The sequence below is a fragment of the Anguilla rostrata genome, chromosome 2, assembly GCF_018555375.3.
Source record: "Anguilla rostrata isolate EN2019 chromosome 2, ASM1855537v3, whole genome shotgun sequence".
Lineage (NCBI taxonomy): Eukaryota > Metazoa > Chordata > Actinopteri > Anguilliformes > Anguillidae > Anguilla > Anguilla rostrata.
In genome coordinates, this window is record NC_057934.1 from 25,504,829 (window position 1) to 25,524,314 (window position 19,486).

At 39.4% G+C, this 19,486-nt stretch overlaps 1 protein-coding gene across 1 annotated transcript; it reads left to right on the plus strand.

The window, feature by feature from the left end:
* Positions 1–714: 714 nt before the first annotated feature.
* Positions 715–17,420, plus strand: LOC135242631 (sorting nexin-11-like). Its single transcript, XM_064313787.1, has 7 exons — positions 715–910; positions 5,334–5,388; positions 6,551–6,637; positions 10,255–10,355; positions 11,753–11,851; positions 15,991–16,215; positions 17,342–17,420. The coding sequence occupies exons 1-7, from the start codon at positions 894–896 to the stop codon at positions 17,418–17,420; spliced, it is 663 nt and encodes a 220-aa protein (XP_064169857.1). The 5' UTR covers positions 715–893.
* The last annotated feature ends 2,066 nt before the right edge of the window (positions 17,421–19,486 follow it).

The following is a 19,486-nucleotide window of genomic DNA, read 5'->3' on the forward strand; positions in this document are numbered from 1 at the left end:
CTCAGACCACAGCAATAATCCGTTTTTTTGGGGGGGGAGCCATTACAAGATCATGCCCAACACAGCTAAACAGGAGGAAGACAGCATCACACTGGATTTAGCTGAAGAGTGCGTAACATTAAAGGGAAATTGCACTTTATAACGCTTCTGCTTCTCATGACTGGTATTGTCCTTCTAATGAATGAGTTGCCCTTCATTTTTCGATTGGTTATTTCATTATGCTAATATTTTACCCTGTTTTGTTGTTTTCCTTTACAAATGCAGGAAGTAGACCCAGGCAGTTTAGTGTCGAACTTGAGGATGCGTGTCATTGCGTTAAAAATAGGTCTTTGTTTCTAACGTAAGACATTTAAAATGAAATAACTAACTAGTCATCAGAAGCAGAAGTGTTATAAGGTGCAATTCCCCTTTAACTACTTGGCTCAGGTAGACCTGCAATGACAAAGATGTCCTCTGATGAGGGGTGGTGGTGGTGGACAAGAAAAACAAAGTACATGATCATGTGCAAGACAGCAGAAAAGGAGGAAGACAGCATCACGTTGGCTTTAGCTGAAGAATGCGTAACAGTGGATTAGCTACTTGGCTCAGGCCGGACTTGGAAAAGCAAAGATGTCCCGCAAAGAGGGGGGGTGGTGGTGGGCAAGAATAAAACCAAAACGTGCCAACAAGTATTGTTCAGTGGATGACTTCAGATTCAACATGGGTTGAATTTCAAATTCTTCAAAAAGCCAGTCAGAAACAGTGGCAGGACATTGGATTAGCCATGCAGTTAATTCTGGGCCTGATCAACCCAGTCTGTGCATCCTTCAGAAAGTGTGTGTGATAGCACCAGACCAACTACTGATGAAAAGACCTCATCTGAGGATAAAGCCAGGAGCAGTAGTGTTATTCTGATGTGCACATTTGAAGGGTAAGTATATACATTTTTTTTAAGAGGTCAAGGCAGTTTTTCCACATTCTGCATAACCCCCCTCTCCCCCTCCCAACTAGTTTGACAAAAAAAAATTGTGTGTTGTTTGTGTTTGGTAGGTTTTTGTGAACTTTGTGGGGTTTCTTTCGTTTTAGTTTGTTATTTATACAAATAAATGTCTGTGTTTTGTTCTTACATCAGTTTTTGGATTGTTTTTGGACACATTTCGACTGTGGCCCTGCGAGCCGGCCGTAACAGTACGAATCTTGATCTTTCCACCTGAAATTCTGTAAATGTATGTCTACTAAACATTTAATGGAGCAAAGACAACATTGTCTGGCAATGACAAAGGCAAATGTACTGTTTCTCTTTATTGCTTTCATGAAGTAAGGTTTTGCCAAATTTAACAAAGACTGCACCAACCACCGACAGATGCCGAGTTAAAATTTGCTTTGGGTTTCTAGCTGTTGTATGCTAATAGGGTGTGCTGATTTAAACAGGATTTTGAAGAGGTGAAAGGTTAGACCCTACTGGTGACTGTACTTCAAAGTTTGTCCTCGGCCATTTCCACATGTTTTCTGGTTTGAAACTTTAGTATTAAATGATTTTGCACCATTTATAGTTTTGTCATAATACTGAGGCTAATGTGTGTGATCCTGCTGTAATTGCTGGACGGGCTGTCCTGTGCTTTGGTGTTTATGATGTGATTTGACACACTTCCGCACAAACATGAGCTTTTTTTCCCCTGAAGTGTAAATCGTTCATATTGTGTTGCATGTAACTTGAATGAGATATCCAAATGAAAGACCTAGCCTACATTTCAGTGTATTCTATAAAGGGATTTAATTTAGGCTGAACACTGTGACGACCCCCTACTCTGCTGCCCGTGCTGCTCGTTGTGGTATTGTTCACAGGTGTCAGAAGGGCATAGCAGAGGGTTGTTTGTGCAATTGGCAGCACCTGTGTTCAGGGCTCCCAGAAAGATTAAGATGCCTGTGTCCAGTTTGAGGGAGAGCTCTCTGCCCACTGTTTGGTTTCTGTTTTAGTGTTAGCTGTGTTTTTGGTTTTACACCATGCAACATAGCTTCAGCATACCTTTCATACATCCACTCACCTACACTACTGATAATGCTGAATTTCACACCCCATGTTTGTCTTGTTTTTGGTGTAATTAGGTTATTTCAAATAAATGTGAATTTGCTTTTTAAATGCGTCAGTGTGCGTCTCCCTTTTTGCCATGACCCTTGAGCCAGGTTGTGACAACACAAGCATGCAGATACCAACCATAAACAGATACACATCCATAAACTATTCACTAAATTTTTTTTACAACTGGCTTCACATAGTGATGTTGTCTTATCAAGAAGATGAGGAATTACATTTAGTTTGTTCTGTTTATACAAATATGCTGTCATTAAATTGGACCACACTGGAATTACAGGGACAAAGTAATCTAATAAGCTTATCTAATAACACTGGGCTATATATGTTGACATTGAATTTGCTTTAATTTTGTGAAAATGCATTAAAAAGTGTGATTTAACCATAGATATGCTTTCAAAGTAATCATCCTGTCGACTGCCATTTGAATTTGATGCATCAATCTGCTTGTCTCCTGTTGTATCTTTGTTCAGCTTTCTTATTCTCTGTTGTATCGGAACAACACATTTTGAAAGCAAACCTGTGTTGAATTTACTTCCTAAAATGACGCACACATCATAAAAAATGCCATTGACCTCTTATAGCATTTGAGAATTCACAAGAAGGCTAAACATGTGCATTGCCAATTTATATTTTTCATTTTTTCCACTATTGCTTTGTGCAAACTCTACTTGCCTGTTTCATTAGATGCGACTTACACAACCTTATAACGCAGATTTTATCATCTTTGATATCAGCTATACCGTTTAATAATTTCCAGCAGTGCTGCAAATAAGGTTCCATGGTTTTATAATTAAATATTCACATGGACGCCAGAAGGAGAACTAAAGACTGATCACTATTTATTTGAATTGTATTGAAATTGTATTTTTTTAAAATAATCTCTAATTGCAGTGAGTAGCTGTTCAACTGCACTTTCGGTGTGCTCTTCACTGATCATAAATGCAATTGGGCAAGAAATTTGGGCTGGTGGCGGTGTGCAAACTGAAATTTCATAAAATAAAATCCCTTTGGTGTTTCGTTGTGATGTAATAAATCCACCGGTGGCATCCCAAAAATCTGGACTACTATGCGTTAGTTCATACCACAGTTTTACCACACCCTCTGTAAAACAAATTACCTGAAGTGGTACTGCCTAAATGACACTAATACATCCCTTTAAATTTGGGCTTGTGTTATCTTCTATTTCAAATTTCTTTCTTAATTTTTGTAGTGCTGCAATTTCATCTTTATCCACCAAGTCTTTCTTTCTATATTCTGATTTAATTTTTCTTAAAACAGATGTAATGGCGCCAACACCAGTTCTGTTAAATGCCACTAAACTATTTGGGTTTGACTTGCCCAATAATTCATTATATAATTTGTATGACTTGACATGTAATTGCTCACCTAACTGTTCTCTCTTTTCACCTTTGAATGGCCTAGCCTTCAGTGAACTTCCAGAATGTAATGTACTTAACTGACTGTATAGAAATACATGGCCGTGCTACACTAACCAGCAACAATGGTTAGGAACGTGATTTCAAAGAAATTATTGCATAATCTTGAAGATATGGGTCTATAGAGTAAATGTATACCCTCTTTCATTTGGTAACAATTTTTAGTTTTTATCAGTAATCTGGTATGCAAATGAGCCAGCACTGAACTGAGAATGTATAGAAATGCATGGCTGGGCTACACTTAAACACCAGCAACAATTGCTGGGGACGTGATTTTCCAGAAAAGGACTACGTAATGTTAAAGGTATGGATTTAAATATGAGTATAATGTGTAATTATATCCAAAGGTATTAGTTACACGAAAAAAAACCCTTAAAAAGAATTGCATTTACCGAACTTTTAGTTTGAAATCCTCTAACCGGAAGTCTCCAATTGTTGCCAGCTTCACGGAGCTGGCAAGGAGCTTTCTCGCTCAAACGGGGATAATAGTGGTTACAGCTTACAGCCTATGGTTACAACACTAGCGAACTAACGTTAAAAGTTGGAGAACCTATTTTTAATGTGACATTATAGACATTCCTTTTGGCGACTTTGACTAAATGAAATCACCCAACAGTTAGTCTAAAGGCATAATCGCAGATGACGTGTGAACATCACGAAAAAGTAAGTTTCCAACGTTAGTTAGCTAGCTAGCTACCTAGCGACCAGGAGTAGCTAGTGTTTGTAGCTCGGTACTATTCGCTTGTCATACATTGGTCACATGCAGGAATTAGCGCCATCATCTAGCTAGCAAGTATGTCAACAATCTGATACGAAATGAGTAGCATTCATTGTTTTAATGTTAAATTGTAATAATGTGGCGAACTGGTCCGCATAGCGAATAATTTGTTGTACAGTGATGCTATGTATTTCACCGTGGTGCTTTGGCTGTGGTAACGTAACGACTAGCTCTAGCGTTAACTAGTCTAGCTAAGTTAGCTAGTCTGTATTTATGGCAGCAGATATGGTTCACGAAATATTTTTTATTTAGTCACATTTATCTTGCTTGTTAATCGGTCTGACGCTGTAGACAGTTACCAGCTTTTTGTTAATTAACTAGCTAGTTAAGAAGCTAATTTAGCCACCGTTCGTTCTGCCAGAACTGTGTGAAAACTAGTACGATACCTAATCGGTACTTAAAGCGATAAAAGTGCCGTCTGCCTACCATAACGTTACTCAAGTAACAAGGTTATCAATCAGACATGACGTGAGATATACACAGTCAATTGAAAAGGTGGTTAACATTGATGAAATTACAGTGTGTGTGTGAATGTGATTGATCAGGGATTTTTGATGACACAGCAAGAGGGAGGGCTGCAGCTCATCTCAGGGCACAGGGGAGACTCACTCACCTGGCTAAACTTACAGGGTGCTGTACTTTGGCAACTGGTCCATATATATACTAATAGCCAAAGATCCGACAGTAGAAATTTACTATATGAACTTGAGGTGCTTTCTTTAACCACATTTTTATCTAAACTGATGACGTTCCTGAAATTGTACCCAGCTAGATGCAAAGATGAAGGGTGAGTGTGTGTTTATGTTGCAGCTCAAAGAAGTCGAATTTGAATGGAATACCTGAGCTTGCTTGCGAAAACATATTGTAATTTTTAACAGTCATGTGATAAAAAAAGAAGGAAACTGCTCATCAAGGACTTTGGATTACTTCCATGGATGACACACTTTGTATTTGGAAACCACACATGGCTGAGTAAGCCTGAGTAAGCTACTGCAGGCATGTTGGATGTTGTTTGCAATGTTTTTCTTCCTTCCCCTTCTGACAGATGCATTCAGTGCTGCGCAACATTTTTTAGGATGAACGAAATTCTGGAAGAAGACGTAAGTAAAATTTTTTTATTTGAGACATAAAATAAAAAGCTAATTCATATTTGCTACATTATCCAACCAATATCTGTGAGTACATAGTGGGTGGTGTTCAATATTTTGTGAACATCAGTTGTACCACACAGTAGACAACTTTTTAATTTTAATCATTGCTGATATTGAATTTATCACAGTTTACTCAAACAATGGCTTGTATTGTCATTAGTCCGTTTTAACTGTGTAAAAATGCGATGTTCCTCCTGTTTTACAACTTCCACACCCTACCGCGAAGCCTAATTCATGCATTACATGGGGGCAAATGTGAATAAATGAATACATTCACCTGTATTCGCTGCATTAAAGGTGTGTGACTCATAAGCAGGTAAAGAAACATAACTGGTTTTTTAATACGGTGTGATGCGGTTTCTCTTAATTGCATTCTTAGGGTTGGCGTGTTTGTTTTTTTTGGATTTGCATGAATGCTTTATTGTGTATTAGAAGGAAGTTAGTACATTCCCTATTTAAAAATGGTATGTTTGTGGAATAGGTAGGCCAACAGCTTCACGGGACTTTTCCATTAAAGCTAAGAGTGTTTCATTGATTTGCCACTACTGTCTTCTTTGTTGATCATTGCCTCATGTAGATATGTTATCCCCCCTGCAGTGTTGTTGCTGAAAAAAAAAAATATAATGAATGGTATGTTTAGGGCAAGCATCAGCATCTTTTTCCAGGCAGACCACGGACTGTTCGGAATTTACTATTACCAAATTTATTTTCATATTGATCATATTTACCTACCCTTGTTTGGTGGTAGTAGACATTGAACTGTTTCTATCAGATTTTTTTTGATTTCCAATATTGACTGTCAGTCCAAACCAAATCATAGCCTTCTTGTGAGCAAAATGCATACCAAAGAAGCTGCTTCTAAAATAATGCCCTCCTCTATCTTGGAGGTAAGATAGAGGAGGGCATGCTACCCCAGGTACTTTCTGTGTTTTACAGGCAGAGAGTTACTACATTAAAAACAGTAATGGGCACACAGTGCTAATTATATGGTATATTTAAATTGAGGTGCCCTACCTCATAAAACTGTGTTTGTGTGGCTTGTGTAGATTCTGGGTGTGTTCAAACATTTCCAGGTAACATATTAACATTTAAAAAAAAATTGTTTCTGCAGGAGTTCATTGCTGTTCGAGTCCAAGACCCACGGGTTCAGAATGAGGGCTTTTGGAATTCTTATGTGGACTTTAAGATATTTCTACACGTGAGTATATTTTGATAATGCATACCTCGATAAAGCCTAAAAGAAACCTCAGGTCAGTTCACCTAAACTTGTTAACTCCAAGAAATATGTTTATTATGAAAAAAGTCAACATTCGGTCACCTTGGTGTCTTTCTCAGGAATTGGAATTCTTTTTCTAAACCTAAACCATTCACTAAAAGGAGCCTCCACTTGGAAAAGAAACAAAAAACCTCAAAATGCAGAGAATGGTAAATTAAATATATAGCCACATGTGGCAAAGAGCTGGTTACAAGTTTTAAAGCAAGAGGATTATTTTATAGATTTCATGGCAGAGGAGGTGGTAATGCTAGAGGAAGAGACTTTAATGGTAATTTATAGTTTTAATGGCACCCTTGCAAATTGGATCTGAGGAGTTAATCGCCTGTTTGATGTCCCTGCAGTAGGTGCAGACGAGTTCAAAACCTGTGTTTTTTTACACTTTAAAAGCAGCATTATTGCTATTGGTATTTGAAGCATAAAGAGGTGAGTTGGCTGTTGATTGGTGGTCCTCGGCACAAACCTTTTAACGAAATTTTAGCAGAATGTAAGTTTGCAAGCCTGCAGTCTTTTTTTAAAAAACATTTTGGCCAACAACAGCTGTGGGTGGTTAGTGCAACAAGAGTTTTCAGAGCACAAAGGAGTCAATGACACTGATATGACTATTCATTTTCCTCCGTATGCAGCAACAGTACTCATTCATTCACTATTCAGCCATTCTTGGATGGAGGTTTATGAAATATGATGTATATGTTACAAATAATATCTGATAACCTTATTCAGTTGTACTTTAAAATGGGGTGGCCTACAATAGCCATACAATACATGGAAAAATAGAAATCCAGTGAGTTTCATACTCTTTGAGCTGAACAGGCTGTTTTCTGTGGATGTTGCTAGTTGATGCTAATACCATGAAAAAGTGGAAATGACCAAGGGCAGATTTATGCGAATGACAATGTTAAAAATGACTGGTTGTTTTAACTGGAGCCCAGTTGTGAAATAGAAATGGGCCAATTTTCAACAGACAGTTTAACCTGGTAGTTTTTTCCTTATTCACAAACCAAAAAAATGTGGTACATTCCAATTTCTATGCTGTGGGACCTTTAATCATACCTGATGCCATAGTAAACAACCTAACTTCAGAGGCCACGTGAAATGCTCTTGGGGTAAAAAAAACATCAACACTGATATCTACTGGATGCTGATAAGACAGCCAATTAGCAACAAGCTCGCAGAACTTTCACGTGATCATATTGTGTGTTTTTGTCAATCACATGGTGGCTACAAGGCCTTGCTGCTTTGTGTGTATCATATCAACACCTAGTTGATGGGAGTGGTATTGTTTTTTTCCTGGATTTAACCTTCCCTTTGTATGTTTGTATATTTACTACTGAATCAGGTACAGTATGATTAAAAGAAAAATAGACAAAACAAAGGTGATACGCCGCATAGCGGCAATCATTGTTATCACGCTTAAAAAAACTTTCAGTATTCATCAATGCGGTTTATTGCCCAGCCCTATTCATGCTTTTAAAAAAGCCATGCAAAGAACTCATAGTTCAAAGTCTTAAATACCAAAGATGATGAAAATGATGGGGAACCAGATCCTTGAAAGGGTGACATTGGCTGTGTTTAGGTGCACACTACTAATTTGATATTAGCCCGAAGGCAGTACTCCGACTATGGATGTTGTCCTGTAAACGCCTTTATCCAGTTATCTTAATAGGGCTAAGGTCAAAATCAGAGTAAACGTAACTCGGTTAAGGCGGCTACGTTTTTGCTCACCTTAGTCAGATTTCATTCAGTTTTTTTAAAACTGCCTATGCAAATGGCCTCTATGAGCCGGATGTTGTTTGTGTGTTTTGTACTCAAACCTGCATGGCAGATGGAAACATGGCAGTGTGGGGAGAGGCGGTGCAGTTATTAATAAAAATGATCATTTTTGTACAGTTAAACTTTTCATGCAGATTATTAAAAGAATCCAGTGTCTCACAGTTTTCCCACAAACTGTGGTTATGGACCAAACCTCAAACTCTGTAGGGGGGTCTGGGGGCATGCTCCCACGGGAGAAAATTTTGTTCATGTATTTACAGTAAATTACATTATATATTGTGTATGTGCTTGACATATTGACAGTGGCTGTTGATTATTTAGTACAAAACTGGTTTGTGTTTTTAAAAGTGCCTGTTATGTGATTTACATCTATCAGGCTTTGTGTCATGTTAAATTTGAAATGTCTAAAATTGAAATGTAAAGTGTAGAGCTGTTACTTAAAACATCTGGTAGTAGTAGAGATTCATTTTTCATTTTATGGGCTCCATACACAAACAGTGTGTCACTTTTGGAGTATACAAATATTAAGCTACAGCTTTTACCCGGCCCAGTTGGTGCATGTGTAAATAGGTTGAGTGTACAATGCTGCCAAACCTTTTTTTTATTTTATGTGAAAGTGGCAAATGAGACACATTCGTATGATATTACCTTTTTTCCTTCCACTATCTTTACTTATTAACTACCAGAAATATATTTACAGTTGTACTACATCAAGGCTATCCTCTGATGAAGTTATTATATGCGTTGCAAGCATTATTCTTAAGAGATGTCATGCACTGTTATTGTAAAAAAAGTGTCTCGTCTTTGAAGGTGGAATTTTCGCTTTGAAGGTGGGAAACATTTACATAAATTGGTTGATTGATTAAGTCAAGGGGTTGTGTCTGATTGGATTTTCTCTGGAAGAATCTCAATCTATACTGTAGCCATCCTCTGCCAATGAGAAGAAAGTTGATTCCTCACCATTCAATATGGAATTGATTATGTCTCCCATCATAGGTAATCACGTCCCGCAGTGCAGTGCGATACCCTGAGTGCATCTGTACTCAGTCAGCTAGCAATTGTGTTTTTGGCTCACTTGGAGTGTGCATTTCTTTCTGGTGGATGGGGTTGTTTGCAAGCCTCTCTTCTTGTGCAACTGAAACCAGTTTGAGAGTGATGAACATACTGGAAATAGCAGGCCTTTATAAATGTAAGAGGTAGCTTCTGCAGGAAAATGCAAATTGCTTCTCTTTTCTTAATCCCCATCTGTAAAGTGGAGATTTACAACACAGCATAGCACCATCAATGATTTGAGCCTGCAATCTTATTTATGGATATTTTGTCAACGTCTTTCTTTATTATAAGTTATTTAATTAAAACTGAGGTTGCTTGCTAGGCTAATAGATACGTTCAAAACCTGTTACACTAGATTGCGGATTGGCAAGGACACAAATTTCAGATTTTGAATATCCATTGGGTGAAATAGCTAATGACAAAAATATTGTAAAATCTGAAGGTATCATTGTAATGAGGCTGTGAAGGCCTCAGATTTTAGAATTAGGAACTAAGATACCTAGGAATTTTGTTGGATTTGAACTATGCACTTAATATTGCATAATGGTCAGTTACTGCTAAAGGGTCATTTTGAGAAAGATTTAATATTGAATGTTTTTGTGTTGAATGCTAGATTGGCGTAGTAAGTATGATAAAGAAAGTGGTGCGTTGAAATTCAGTTTCTCTTGTTTTAAAAATGCTGAGGGCACTGGTCGTGTTTGTTCTTTTCTCCTCAGACCAATAGCAAGGCCTTCACGGCTAAGACCTCCTGTGTGCGACGTCGCTACAGCGAATTTGTGTGGCTGAAGAAGAAGCTCCAGAAGAATTCTGGGGTTGTGTAAGTCATAAACTTTCTTTTCCTTTCAACAACTGACACAGTGGCAGACTGGGTGTAGTGCTTACTAGTAATCACTGATACAGTAGTGCCCTTCTGACCTGTAATCACTGACACAGTGGTGCCCTTCTGACCTGTAATCACTGACACAGTGGTGCCATTCTCACCTGTAATTACTGACACAGTGGTGACCTATTATTACTGACAATATAACACATAGTTGTGTTAATGAACTGCACTCTCTGACGCAGTAGTACAGTGGTTCATTCCGGCCTCTAATGGGCGGTAGTGTGGACTAGTACTTAAGGAACTGAACTTGGAATCTAAAGGTCACAGGAACCTGAAGGTTTCATTTCTATGTAGTGCGGTGTACACTTTTGGTGTAGGTCTTCAGTGTGCATTGAAATATATTATTCGATTAGGAATGAAATGTAGGATATGCTTGTTACAATGGATATTGGTGTGCCATGAAGTTGATTATCATAGCAATATCAGTTAAACTAAGTTGTAAGAATTAATTGCACTAAAACTAATAGTATTTGAAACTGAACTAAAACTTGTCATTTTCAGAAAATCAAACTAAACTGAAACTGTAAATTCCCCCTGAAAAGTAACAGACACTAAGCTGAAATAGAAAACCAAAATCAAAAGCTAAATAGAAATAAAAACTAATGGAAAAATTCAAAACTATAGTTACCCCGATGCATTAACCCTTTTAAGGTCTAAGATCACAAATATGCGATTATAATTGCATATAACCTAACCCAATCATAGACATGAATGTGCAATTTTACAGTTGGAGACTAAACAATATGGAATTCTTACAAAATGCCTAGAAATGGGAATGGTGCAAGTAGGCACAAATAGCGAAGGCACAAACAAAAATATGGAAGTTAATTAAATTACAGATGAGGAAATGGAGGTGACGGTCCACAAGGTACAGCATCGCAATGGTGTATTACAACATAGCACACACGAATGAAGAGCAGAACATTTTGGAGTGCTAACACAAAATGATGTCATTGGGTGTAAAAAGGGTGTTTCTTCTATTTGTCTCCACCTTATTTTAGTGTGTTCACCGCAGGTAGACATAAGCATGCGCAGATTAAATAATGTAACAAAAGATGGAGAGTGCCGTAATCCCCACAGATCAGATCCTAATAGAGTTTTTAACCTGTTGCAACTGTTTAGTAAATGTGACATCGATATTGCCACCTTATAGAAATGACTTATTCGGGGAGAAATTAGCCACAGGATAAACTGGCCCTTAGTAGTGTCACTGCAAGTGTGGTAATGCGATTATGTCTACATTTCCTCTTGCGTTGCCCTGCAGTACCGAGCACACTCAGCAAGTGTGTCGGTGCCCTGTAGTGACTGCTTCAACCTTGTCTATTCAACAGTCCTGTTCCTGGCCTCCCTGGCAAGACGCTCTTCTTCTCCTTCAGCAATGAAGACTTCATCGAGAGGAGGCGGCGAGGCCTGCAGAACTTTCTGGATAAGTGAGTGCCTCCTACTGCTTATTAGTGCTGTTCTGATTCCATAAGTCTGGCTTTGATACCAATACCAACTTTGGTAGCTCTATATTGATACCAAATCGATACCACGGTAAATCTCTGATAATCATGAATTTCTCATGAAATTAAATGTAAACTTAACTCTTCTTTAAAAATAAATAAATAAATAATAATAATTTAAAATATCTGATGCGCAAACTCATAAAGTTACTGAACACCTGGCTAGACTGTCTTGCTCTATATAATATACTCAGTTTGTATTCAGTTTGTATTCGTCAAATAAGACTGGGGAAAGGGGTCTGAATTAACTTGCATGCACGCATTTTGTGAGCAAAAACATTGCACTTAAACCTTTGAAGTACCTTAATCTGCACATGTATCTATCTGTTATCATTATACACATTGAGATTTGCTAGATTATAGTCTTGCCACAGTGTTATATTGGTATTGATTCATTATTTCCCTTAATTAACAAGTGTGCTGACGATCTGAAAAATCCATTGGCCGGTAAACAGACATCTTATTTTTCACAACATGTTAGGCAGATTAAACAATAAATATGGTTTTCAGAAATTTGTTTGAACTCTCTGAGCCCTAAGGTGTTTTACACATTTTTTCACTACCCTCAGGTTTTTGTTTTCACAGATTAAGCAGGTTTATGTAATAGATAACCCCTCATGCAATCTCTCATCTTGTCCACAAGACATGTCCATATCTGGTATATGCCAAGCTTAGGCCTGTGTATGATATGGATTAGTTGGCAGGCTCTATTATTTGAGGATAAAGACATTTTTGCTTAATAAAGAGATGCGTTCACTAGAGTATATCTGCAAAATCAAAAGTGTCAGTTCAGGTGTAGTATCGTTCATTACAAGACTAGGTTATACGGAGCAACCACATGATATGGCAACAGGGCATACCAATGCTTTATAATGTATAAAAATGTCAGCATATCACAGTACCTGGTGGAAATAGCATATCAGAGTACCTGGTGGAAATATGTTCAACGAACTGATATGGTTAAGTAAAACTTAACTTCAATTCAAACGTTAAATATACTATTTTAACATTAATACGTTATAAAATAAAATTAACAGTGTGCATAACTATATGATAGAAGAAAATTTTTTTAGAGATAATTTGTGTAACTACAATTCTTTTTTTGCCATAAAGTGAATGTGGTTACAAGTTATTCAAGCAGGTGACAAACAGCCTAGAAGTGACATGAATTCCAATGTCAGTTTTATACATAAACATAAGTTTTGTATTGCCAGTGAAACAATGGTTATATTCCAGTAGTTATAATAGTATTAGCAAAATCTGTGTTTGTATTTTATTACACAAACCGTAAAAACAACACATAATCTATTACAATAGTGGTATTCTCCTTGGATTTATGTCGTCCGCAGTTGGATCCATGCACTTTTCCTCATCCCAGAAAGCGCACTTTCACCTCCTGAACTGTAGTCTTCATCACTACAGCGAAGTATGTGTGTGCACACGCGTGTGTGTGCGTGTGCGTGCGTCTGTTTGTGTCCGTGCGTGCGTGCACGTGTGCGTGTGTGTGCGTGCTTGTTTGTGTGTGTGCGCCCGCGTGCGTGCATGCGTGTGTGTGTGCGTGTGTGTGAGCGTATGCTTGGGCTTGTGTGTGTGTATTGGTGTCAGAGAGCCTAGTTTCACCTACACAGACAGAGAGGCTGTGGCTGATGGAGATAGATTGTGCTGGATCCCTGGCTGCGCATGTCTGCACACACCCTCTGCGGACCCACACAGTGAAAATGAACACCATAAATCTCACCGCCCCACTGGAAGGCAGCAGTCTTCATATCACTCGCTTGTGTTTGCTGTGCTCACAGCAGCCCGTGCTGTTTACACGCAGTCTCTGTTGCCCAGCTGCAGCCCGCTAAAAGTCGTGCATTAGTTTATAATGATCTGGTGACTACAAGCTAACGTATGGACTTGTGCGGTTCTGAAATACAGGTCATAAAGAACAAAAATACTGACCATCGTCAACGTATACATTTATACCCACTGTCCTTCGAGGATACTAAATTGAGGACAGTGACAACATAGAATTGCATTTAAAATGAGCAGTGGAAGATAACCGTAGGTATTAGTTACGTTGGAGGACTGGCCATTTCACACTGCCTGCTTCAATTTATTCAGCAAACATTATAAACAGAGCTGTTTAATATTAATGACATTCAAATGGATTTTGTAAAAAAGATAAATGATTTTCATATTAAAAAAGAACAGATTTGATACCGATTCCTGTGATGCCGTTTTTGTAGCAATATCAATTCAGTGTGTTTGTATTCGTTAATTCCTCCTCTATATGCTGTTATCCATTGGTGGTGTTGGGTACACCGAATGCAAAAGAACAAGTGCCTAAAATCCAACAACCATCTTTAAAATTAGGTAAAATTTGAAATGTCCTCGATATTACTTTGCCAGGCAACATTGGGCCAGATTTAAGACTTTTGTGACTTGTTTCAGGCACAGATATGACGTATTGTGTCCCAGAAACAATTGTCATTTTGATCAAAATTTTGATCATCGGTGGGTGCTCTTCTCTCCTTAATGCATATACTTTTAAGGGAGGATCACACAATTAACGGGCGGAGCTGCACTACATTGCCATAAGTATGTGGACATCACACCCGTATGTGCATATGTGTGTTGAACATATCATTCCAAAACCATGGGTATTAATATGGAGTTGGTCCCCCTTTGCTATAACAACCAAAATTCTTCTGGGGAGGCTTTTCACTAGATTTTTGAACATGGCTGCAGGGATTCGCTTCCATTCAGCCACAAGAGCATTAGTGAGGTTGGGCACTGATATTGGACGTTAAGGCCTGGCTTGCAGTCAGTGTTCCATTTCATTCACAAGTTCTTTGATCGTATTCGGGGGTTGAGGTCAGCGCTGTGTGCAGGGCAGTCAAGTTCTTCCACACCAAACTCGGCAAACTATTTCTTTATGGACCTTGCTTTGTGCTTGGGGGCATTGTCATGATACTGAATCAGGAAAGGGTCTTCCTCAAACTGTTGCAACAAAGTTGGAAGCACACAATTCTCTATAATGTCATTGTATTGTGTAGCGTTAAGATTTCCCTTCACTGGAACTAAGGGGCCTTGACAAAACCATGAAAAACAACCCTACATCATTCCTCCTCTACCAAACTTTACAGTTGCCGCTATGCATTCGGGCAGGTACTGGTTCACCTGGCATTCACCAAACCCAGATTTGTCCGTCGGACTGCCAGTTAGTGAAGTGTGATTCATCACTCCAGAGAATGCCTTTCCATTGCTCTATAGTTTAATGACGTGCACTTTACAGCACTCCAGCCAACGCTTAGCATAGTGATCTTAGGCTTGTGTGCAGCTGCTCGGCCAAGTATGTACATTTGGTTCGCTGTTAGTTGTTTCTAGGCAGTTTTCTTCCTGCAAAATTAGCGACAAAGAGAATAAGAAGTGGATATGCTTCTAGTAATAGTCTTGTTTCGAGTGGAGCTCCGGTATTTGGATTGTGAAAATGAACTTTTGTGACTACCAGTCATCACAGATGTCACCAAATCCACCAAAGCTGAAAAATTCAGGACAGCCACTTTAACATGTTTTAAAGTGTGCCATCAGCTTCATTAAATTTACATGTCACATATTTTAAATATTAAAATGCTAAGCATGCACAGCAGAATCAACCTTTTAGAGCCAGGTGGATGTCTGGTAACAGCAACATTTGACTGAAACAAAGCATGTGAATGTCATAATAGCTCAGAATTAGCTTTTATTGGCTTACTTTTCATCTAGTATAATTAATTGAGCTTTATAGTGTTTTAATGACTGCTTTGTGTTGCATACCTCTGTATTAACTCATATACATTTGTTGCAATAGCGTGACTTAATCCCGGCTACTGGTTGTTTGTTGTGGCTTCATTTTGTGCTGCATTGTTGTGTCCCTCTTTTAATTGTTTTAGAGTAGTATACATATTGACTATGCGCAGTTCTACAGTTAATTCACATATGCATGTCGACAGTGAATGTGTTCTTTAATAACTGATGGCAGTTGTGACACATAATGTATATCACAATAATAAGTTTCTGTACTGTGTGTCTGTACGCAGGGTGGTGCACATGACTGTTTGCCTCTCGGACAGTCAGCTGCACTTGTTTCTGCAGACGCAGCTTCCTGTGCGCCACATTGAGGACTGTGTGCAGGGACACACCCCCTACTCTGTAACAGATGCTATCCTCACCTATGCTTCCTCCAATCGCGGTTGGGCTCAGGAAGAAGAGGGCGTGGTCCAGGAACCAAGCCTTCCTTCAGTTTCATATGAATCCGTGGACAGGTATGAATCCATTTATATCAAGATATGTTCACAGGATTTGGAAAATAAATATTATTTAGAGGGTCTTCATAAAAATAGTTAAACCTTAGATCAGTGCATTTAAAAAAAACAAGGTACTAATTGTTTAGTATATAGTGCTAATTTTCTTCAAGCATTATTTCAGTTTTTTAGTGGTTCCTGGTTAACACAATCAAGTTTTTTAAAATCAGTTATCAAAGTTTTTTTTTTTAATTATCAGTACATGAACTCACGGTTGATTGTGTAAGTAGAAGTATGGGAACCACTGAAAACCCTCTACACTATTCAAAATACAAATATGTAGTAATAGGTTATAATTTTGTGATAAGTTGCCCTGTTGCATTATTTGAAGGTGTCCTTCACCATTGAATGCTATATAAAGGCACTCATTAAGTGTATTACAAAGAAAGGATGAAGGGACTGCATTTCGTGCTGCAGAGTTAATTTCCTCAATATATCCAAACTGAAGAAATAACAGTCATTTTGATTTAAAATATTTTCCACAATTTCATTAGCGTATATTTATTTTTGTTGTAGTCCCCAAACAGCACTACAATAACCCATTCCTGGACCAATAAGAGAATGGAGTACAGTTTGTACTTCTCCAGCAGGGAGTAATGCTAGAATCATCTGTTTTTATTATCGAAAAAGAGACTGACACAGTCTGTAATGAAGACATACACCACATACAATAATTGTATCTCCTGGGTTTATCAATACAAGGGCCTCTATACAGGCCCAAGACAGTGGATTCCTAAATCACCTACATATTTCTAATTATTCTTAATTGATTTTCATAGCCATAGCTGCCTGTCATGTACAAAAACACTGTGGATGTTTGCTCCGTTGAGTGTTAAAGTTTTAATGAGCTTTATTTCTCAGACACAACATGCTAGATGCCTGTGAATGAGACAGAAAATCCAATGCACCCAGTTCTGTGATTAGCACTTCATCCTAGGGAGATCCCAAAGTCCTCGCTCAGTAAATAAAGCTGCTATAGACATTAATGCAGCCTTGAGCAGCTTGAGACAGACTTTGGGACTGGGGAGCCCTCTTGGAACTGTTGTATGACTAAGGCAATGCAAATGACTCTCTGCTTTGTTTCCAGCCCTGCTCCTCATCTACCCAGCTTACAAAATGAGGAAAACTTTGATATCAGGGCTAGTGTGGCTGAAGGAACACCTTAATCAGAGGATTGCTCTCTAAAGGGTGTGTCCATGAGACAACACCTGTGCGGTTAGGGGAACTGAGGCCAGCATTGAAGAGGAACACGTTAATGAGGAGGATGTCCTGAAGGTTGATGTCCATGAGACTAACTCCTGTGTGATTAGGGGAACTGAGGCCAGCCTTGAAGAGGAACACCTTAATGAGGAGGATGTCCTAAAGGTTGATGTCCATGAGACTAACTCCTGTGTGATTGGGGGAACTGGGGCCAGCCTTGAAGAGGAACACGTTAATGAGGGGGATGTCCTAAAGGTTGATGTCCATGAGACTAACTCCTGTGTGATTAGGGGAACTGAGGCCAGCCTTGAAGAGGAACACCTTAATGAGGAGGATGTCCTAAAGGTTGATGTCCATGAGACTAACTCCTGTGTGATTAGGGGACTGAGGCCAGCCTTGAAGAGGAACACGTTAATGAGGAGGATGTCCTAAAGGTTGATGTCCATGAGACTAACTCCTGTGTGATTAGGGGAACTGAGGCCAGCCTTGAAGAGGAACACCTTAATGAGGAGGATGTCCTAAAGGTTGATGTCCATGAGACTAACTCCTGTGTGATTAGGGGAACTGAGGCCAGCCTTCAAGAGGAACACCTTAATGAGGAGGTTGTCCTAAAGGTTGATGTCCACGAGACTAACTTCTGTGTGATTAGGGGAACTGAGGCCAGCCTTGAAGAGGAACACGTTAATGAGGAGGATGTCCTAAAGGTTGATGTCCATGAGACTAACTCCTGTGTGATTAGGGGAACTGAGGCCAGCCTTGAAGAGAAATGCATTAATGAACTAAGTGTCCTAAAGGTTGTTACTCTTGAGTACAAAACTTGCGTGACTGGGACAATGGAGGCAGCCATTGAGGAGAAGGACCCCTGTAAAGGACAGACCTTCAAAGAAGATGTCCAGGAGATCAACATTTGTATGACTGGTGCAATGAAGGGTGCCATCCAGGAGCAGGATGCTAGTGAGGAGCCTGTCTGTGAGGCCAGTACCTATGGCAGCAACTCTGTTCCTGACTTCAGACCTGACTTAAAGGACTCTTTTATTCTAAATGTCAGTCCAGCTTCAGCAATGGTGGGAGCCATGAAAGAGGAAACTGTCTGTGAGGAAGATGTCCACCAGGAAGGTGCCCAGGAGGTCAACACCTGTGTGACTGAGGCGAGGATGGGTACCATCCAGGAGAAGGACGCTAGTGAGGAGCCTGTCTATCAGACCCACGCCTATGAGCATGAATCCAAACCTGACGCTCAGGATTCTGACACTTTTAAGGTCACTCCAGCTGATGTCCATGAGGAAAATGTAAATGAAGTTGTCTATGAGAGTAGTGCCCATGAAGTCAACATCTGTGTGATTGAAGGTGCTGAGACCAGCTGCAAAGAGAAGCACACCTATGAGGAGGAGCTTAGTAATCATGAGACCAGCAACTGTGTGATTGGAGGAAAGGAGAATCCCATGAAGGAGAAAACATGTGAGAAAGTCCACGATGTAGTTGTCTATGTGTCTAATGTCTGTATAATTGGGGAAACTGGAGACAGTGCCAAGGAGATGGACAGCAATCACACAGGTGTCTATGAGGTAGCTGCCAATGAGAGCAACATCTCTATGAATAGGGCCATGGAGATCACTGTCGAGGAGGACACCAATGAGATTGCCTATGAGACCAGTGCCTCCAGGGCCAACTACCATGAGAGTGAATCCAATTCTGACTCCAAATCTGATGCTGAGGACACTGACACCATTGTCGCTCCTTCTGACACCCATGGGGTAGACACCAGTGAAGATGTCCATATGACAGATGCTTACATTGCCAGCACTGGGACAACAGACGCTGACGTCTGTGAGCATGACTGCGTAGTGTTAGGCGACAGTGATGATATCCAGGAGAAGCCTTCCTATGACACCAAGGAAGATGATGATGCCAAATATTCCATCACTTCTGTGATTGGGGCCAGTAAAGTGGAGGAGGGTGAAGCCAACATTTCTGACATGCACATCAACAACATGTTTGGGGCCAGTGAGGCTGGTGTCCATGAAAGCATACA